General features: G+C 34.6%; 1 protein-coding gene across 1 annotated transcript; it reads left to right on the top strand.

Annotated features, from left to right (window-relative positions):
* LOC109330590 (homeobox-leucine zipper protein ATHB-40-like) lies at positions 203-2,070 on the top strand. Its single transcript, XM_019564831.1, has 3 exons — positions 203-424; positions 525-844; positions 1,694-2,070. Exons 1-3 carry the CDS (start codon positions 337-339, stop codon positions 1,928-1,930), a joined length of 645 nt encoding a protein of 214 aa, XP_019420376.1. The 5' UTR covers positions 203-336; the 3' UTR covers positions 1,931-2,070.

The raw sequence follows: 7,164 nt of genomic DNA, 5'->3' as shown, positions 1-7,164 counted from the left end.
TCTATCCATATTCTCCATCCATATAGGCTGGCAACTACTAAGTAATAATAATTAAAAAAGAAAGTAAGAAAAAGAGGGAGAGAATGGCACTGATCTGCAAATTTGAACACAACTTAGGGCATTTTTTTATAAGAAAGTCTTCCACATTTTCCACACAAACTAAGAGGACACACATCATACTCTTCCTTTATAAATATATCCAAACCTTAGTTTGGTTGTCCAACAACATTTCACCCTTTCAAGGGAGAACACCTCACTTGTTTTGAGTTAAGAAAAGAAGCGAGTGAGTTAAGAAAAAGAGAGTCTAATATACAAGACACTAATATACCCACCACAATGAATCATCTTAATATTGAAGACCATATCATGCTCACGTCTCAGCTATATTCTGCAGGTCCATATACTCAAATAGTACCTCAACAAGGTTAGTATCATTATCACGCTTTAACATTTTTTGCTTGTCACTTTCATGGATATATTCATCAAAACCTATGACATATATTAAATTATACGTTTTATTGCAGGGGAGTACAAGAAGCCAAGACGGAGGCGTAATAAAAAGTGCAGAGGAGGAGAAAGTGGAGCTTTGGACGCACACAAAAAGAGAAAACTGAGTGATGAGCAAGTTAATATGCTTGAGCAAAGTTTTGGTAATGAACATAAACTTGAGTCTGAAAGGAAGGACAAGCTTGCAATGGAGCTTGGTTTAGATCCTCGTCAAGTGGCTGTGTGGTTTCAAAACAGGAGAGCTCGTTGGAAGAATAAGAAATTGGAGGAAGAATACTCAACCCTCAAGAAAGCACATGAAGCCACCACCCTTGAGAAATGCCTTCTTGAAACTGAGGTAATTAATTAAACACCTTTCCTATCTTTACTACTGGTTATAAAATTACCTTTTCAATAAACTAACGCTATTGTATGGTTTTCAAGATATTATTGTACGTGATTCTCACCAAGAGCGATTTTATTGGTCCATAGTTGTTGTGCTTAGAAATTTATTTTAGGAAAAGATAAGAGAAGACATGAGAGTCTGAATAAGAGACTCCATTGTACAGTTTACACTAAAAAACACTAATGTCATTTTCTTTCTCACAAATTAACGGTAATTTTGGGTAAGAATGTCACGGCGTTTCTCCTCTATGGTGATATTTTATTCTCTGATTCTTCGGCAAGATTAAGAAAACCATTCAATAACAAAAAAAGGAAACCTGAAACAGAGAACCACCTTATGAAAAATTGGCTATGTAGTTCTGGGCTTGAAGGAAATCCACGTCATCCTCCTAAGTTCTTGGCTATACGATAAGTCAAGCTGAATACAAAATAAAAAAATAAAAAAAAATCCACACTAACTAGGAATAACAAATTGCCTTCTAGGTAGACAACAGAAAGCTGTTTCCTTCATTTCTTCGAGACAAAGTCCGTACAATATTATTAGAATAACTCCTGTTGGGCCTGGCTACGGCCCACTTAAGATCATGACATTTTTTACATATGTATCCCACGTGATCCATTATAGTTTCTAATTAGTATTAATTTCCAACCATGTCTATATGTCATATGATAGTAAACTAGATAAATATCCTTTCATTAAGAAAAAGAAACAAAGATATCCCATTACTATTCCCACACTACTGTGCCTTAAATTTTATCTCTATCCTAGTTAGATCTTATATCCTTGAGCTATTGTTTTCAGGTGCTGAAGCTCAAAGAACAACTATCAGAGGCTGAGAAAGAAATTCAGATACTAAAACATACTGATAGAGTCTCTAGCAACAGTCCCAGTTCATCACAGCAGTCTCAGTCAATGGAGGCGGTAGTGGACCCACCATTTTTTGGAGAGTTTCAAGTTGATGGATATGATGATGATGTTTTTTACGTGCCAGAGACCCATTACATCAATGGCATGGAATGGATTAATTTGTACATTTGAACCAATGAAACTTAGTATTTTGTACATAGTGTGAATGATCGATCTAATATGTATATTGCTCCTAGGTAGTGTGTGTGTTTGACTATGATTTGGAAACTTTCCATTAATATAAGTTAATAACTAATTTGCATTTTGACATATATTTTTGTTTCTTGCACAATGTTATCAATTTTTATCAGTTGTTATGATAATGTAGTTTTTAATTAAAAGATAAATGTAGACTTGAGAACACCCCTCTCAAATGGTGAAATCAACATCATAACAAAAAAAGACAAGCAAATTGCTACCCACCAAAAGGATAAGGATGAGAAAACAAACCAAAGTCATCATTATTAAACAAGGATCACATGTCCCAAAATTTCATGTCTTCATGTTCCAAACTAATCATATTCCAACAAGTAATAAAAAATAAATTATTTTATGTTTTTATGATTTTTTTCTTCCTAATTACATACTTGTGCCACCAAAGGGCTAATCTATAATACATATAACATTTACCCTGCCAAACCAGACCCCAAGAAAGATTATTCTACATGTTCCTGCTTTCCTACTCATAGCAAGCTTTGCTTACCCAGTGCCCTGTTTGTCAAACCAAGTATTGAAATCCCAAGAATGTTTTCAGTAGGAATCATAAATCTTTATTCATATTTATGTTTTTTACTATTCTACTAAAGTTCAAAATCATAAACCTAGAGCAAATTTACCTAAGGAATGCAAGTGGCAAACACAACAGCAAACATTTGTCGCTCACTTCTTCCTCTTTGATAATTGATATTATCATTAACATCATAGTACTTTGCCATCCTATTCTTCAACTTCTTACAACATGGTATTTCATGATGATGATGAATATAAGAGGATAAACTCAGAAATGAAGGAATGAAGAGATGATTGTAGAAGAAGAAGAATGGAAAGGAAATATAACTCCTGTATTTAATTGATTGATTAAAACTTTAGAGAATGATACATATATAGGATGAAGAACAATCCATCTTCTATGACAAAATCATAACTAACTCAGCCTATCTATATTTTACATAAATAATAGAAAAGAATCAAAATAAAACGCATGCTAAATTGTTTCTTGCTTCACAAGCAAACTAGACTGCAATGTCAAAATTGTTTGATGAAAGGCCTAGGAGACACAAACAACAACTTTCTAACCAGTAGGATTGATCCTATTTTTATGTTCTTTATCAGTAGTGGTTTCATTGCTAAGAACATCAGAAACTTCATCTCTAATTTTATTGACATCATCATCTTCAAGACCTTTACCTTCATCTTCAAGACCGTGCTCATTGGTTCTTTGTTGATCAAGATCATTGCCACAATTTTGATCATGCTTGGTGTAATGTTCTTCTGCTGAATTGGATTGATATTTTGACATCTCCCCACAAGCTGGACTATGTATGTCACAAAGGCCAAGCTTGGATGAAAGAGGAAAGAACTTTGCAGGGGCAAGAGCCTTAGTGAGGATATCTGTAATTTGAAATTTTGTAGAAATAGGCATCAAGTGAACAATTTCATTTAAAACCTTTGGCAACAATATAAAGGACTGATTGGTTATCACAATATAAAACAATAGGATTGATGTTAAAAACAAGTAAATCATTGAAAAGGTAAGTTAACCTTTGAGCTTCACAGCCTGCAAGGGCAAGAGCTCTATATTCAGCTTCAGCAGAGGATCTTGAAACAATCTTGTGCCTTTTGCTTTTCCAAGATATGAAGGAATCACCAATGAAAAAACAAAACCCCGTTATAGATCTTCTAGTGTCTAAGCAAACCCCTCAATCAGAGTCACTGAAACCCTTTAGGTTGACTTCAGTGTTACTAGGGAAGAACAATCTTTTTCCAGGTGCCTTATTAAGATATCTAAGGATTCGTAGCCCAACATTATGGTGATTTGTGGTGGGCTTAGATATGATCTGGCTTAAGTGGCTAACACCAAAGGAAATGTCAGGCCTTGTGCGAGTGAGGTAAACAAGCCTTCCTATTAATCTTCTGTAGGCAGTTGGATTAGGATGACTAGAACCAGAATTGCTATGGAGTTTTATGGCACTGTCCTTGGGGGAGATCAAGAGTGTATTTTCTTTGGTAGAGGTTGATTCCCCTCTTTGTTATAGCAACTTCCATTCCAAGGAAATATTTCGAACTACCAAGGTCTTTTATGCTGAGCTTTCTGTCCAGAAGTTGTTTAACATATTGAATCTCTTTTACGTCATTCCCAGCTAGTACTAAGTCATCAACATACACTAATATGGCAGTGAAGGAACGGTGAGAGTTTTTGATGAACAAAGACCGATCTACTTTAGATTGGGAGTAGCCATTTTGCATCAAGACAACACTAAGTTTAACATTCCATTGTTTGCTAGCTTGTTTCAACCCGTATAAGGATTTTTGAAGCTTACAAACTTTGGATTTATCAGTGATGTTGAGGCCTTGAGGGATTTTCATGTAGACTTCTTCAACTAAGTCTCCATGAAGGAAAGTAGTATTAACATCAAGTTGATGAAGGTGTCAGTTATTAATGGAAGCCAAGGCTAGGATGACTCTAATGGTTGTGATTTTTACAACATGACTGAATGTGTCCAAATAGTCTATGCCTGTTGTTTGATTATAGCCTCTTGCCACTAATCTAGCCTTATGTCTATCAATGGTTCCATCAGGGTTATGTTTGATTTTAAATATCCATTTACACCCTATGGCTCTTTTGTCCTTGGGAAGATCAGTGATGATCCATGTCTCATTTTTATCCAAAGCATGTAGTTCTTTTTGTATGGCATCTATCCAATGTTGATGATGGATGGCCTGGTAGTAACCACTGGGTTCAGAAGTGGAGGAAATGTTAAGAATGAATTTTCTGTAGTTAGTAGATAAGTTATCATAGGACAAAATAGAGGACAAAGGATATTTGATGCACTCAACATTATTTTTAGAATTCATCAGGGTATAGTGATAGTCTTCTAGATACTTGGGAGTTTTTCTTATCCTGCTAGAGGTTCTAATGTTGTCACTCTGCCTCTCACTAGGGATAACCTCAACAGATTCATTTGGTTCATCAATGTGACTGATTTGGTTGCTTTGATCAGCCTGAGAGCTAGGTGGTCTATTGTAAGGTTGGTGATCTAAGTAATTATCACTTTGATTAAAAGGATTAGTGGGTAGAGGCTCTATATCTACATCCTCATTCACTTTGTCTTGGGAAGAGAATGAACAATTATCTTCATAGAACACAACATTTGTGGATATAAAGGTTTCTCTAATGTCTAAGTCATGGAGAATGAAGAATGTAACCCCATGTTTGAAACCTAGAAAAATGCACTTCCTAGCTCTAAGATCAAATTTTCTTATGTTATTGACTAAGGTGGAAGCATAACATAAACATCTAAAAACTTTCAAATTAAGAAGGTTAGGATCATGGTTGAAAAGAACCTAGTAAGGAGATTTGTTGTTCAGAACAATGGATGGTTTCCTGTTAATAAAAAAAAAATAGCATGTGCAGCAACATAATTCCAGAAACATTTAGGCATAGAAGATTGATACATCAAGGCTCTTGCAACTCCAATGATATGTTGATGTTTTCTCTCCACAACACCATTTTCTTATGGAGTCTCAACACAACTTGTTTGATGCAATATGTCATTAGAGTTATAAAAACCATTCATTCTAAATTCTACTCCATTGTCTGATCTTACACATTTCAAAGTAATGCCAAATTGAGTCTTTACAAGGGCAACAAAAGATTGCATTTATGCAGCATTTTCTAATTTGTTCTTCATAAAAAATAGCCATGTGTGTCTAGACTTATCATCTACAATAGTTAAGAAGTATTTATGGCCTAAAATAGAGGGGATAAAAACAGGTCCCCATATGTCAACATGGATGATGTCAAAATTAAAATCAGAATTGCTAATGTTGTTTTGAAAAGTCAGTCTCTTTTGTTTGGCAAAATGACAAGCATTACAAGGTTTGTGTTTTAAATCATAATGAATGAAAGGGAATTCTTTATTAAGCATAGAAATCTTTACATTTGAAGGGTGCCCAAGTCTATTATTCCATACATCCTGTTTTACAGTGTTCAGTATGTTTATGCACTTATTAGACATTAATGATAAGCTTTCTGAATTAAGAGTATATAAGCATCCTCTTTCTTCAGCTGCACTAATCATCCTCAATGTGATTTCCTCCTGTATTTTACAGTTCGTTTTAGAGAAAATAAGAGAACATTTGAGGATCTTGGTAAGTTTGGAAACAAATATCAAATTCAAAGCAAATTTAGGCATATAGAACACATCAGTTAGGTAAAATTCATTAGAAAACATAAATGTCCAAGATATGGTAGTGGTAATATGGTTTCCATCAGGCATTTTAATAGTTATAGTGTCAATTTTCTTGAAGGATTGATATCTTGACAGGGAGTGACAGATGTGATGTGTTGCTCATGTGTCAATTATCCAATCTTCTTTGTTTAATTTGTTAGATAATGTCGCGACCCGATTTTCGGTTGGAAGACCGCCTCTATGACTTGGGAGGAGGCGAACTCAATTTCTACCTCTCCCGATTGATTTGGAGTCGCCACTACGTTTTTTGCGGTTAAAACGTAGAAAACTCTGTAGTAAGCCCAATTAGGATAATATGGTCTTTAGACAAAGATTCTGAATTCGGGAGTCGATTACGGATCGGGGAAGGTATTAGCATCCCGTCCGCCCGTATTAAAACGGTACCCTCGCTAATATCATGGACTTTTATACCCTTAACAAATATTCATTTAAAATTATTTATCTTTATTATTGAGCCTGACAATATTGACTTTGGTCCTACGTACCCCTATTAAGGGGATCAAGGCTTACGTAGTTCTATTTCAAAAATTGTTTTTACTTTGGTTGATTGTTAATGATTTGGAAAATATCGATTAATTTATTGAATTGGTTAATATATAAATGTTTTGATTCAATAAGACTAATAGATTAGAAACGGTATTGGTCGTAGACCTTCTCCTCATTTCTATGGGAGTTAGAGACAACTCGAACCATGACCTCACTATAAAAGTCTCATAAAACTTGTTTGGTAAATAGTTTTAATTATTTATATAGAATTAATAGTTTAGAGACGGTGTTGGTTGTAGACCTTCTTCTCATTTTCGGAGAAGTTAGAGACAACTCGAACCATAACCTTACTATAAGAATTCCTTAATTAATTTGATAATATAGTTTTCAATTATTTATGTGTATAGA

Source organism: Lupinus angustifolius, chromosome LG17 (genome assembly GCF_001865875.1).
Source record: "Lupinus angustifolius cultivar Tanjil chromosome LG17, LupAngTanjil_v1.0, whole genome shotgun sequence".
Lineage (NCBI taxonomy): Eukaryota > Viridiplantae > Streptophyta > Magnoliopsida > Fabales > Fabaceae > Lupinus > Lupinus angustifolius.
Note: the sequence above shows the minus strand (reverse complement) of the source record. Positions and strands in the feature narration are given on the sequence as shown.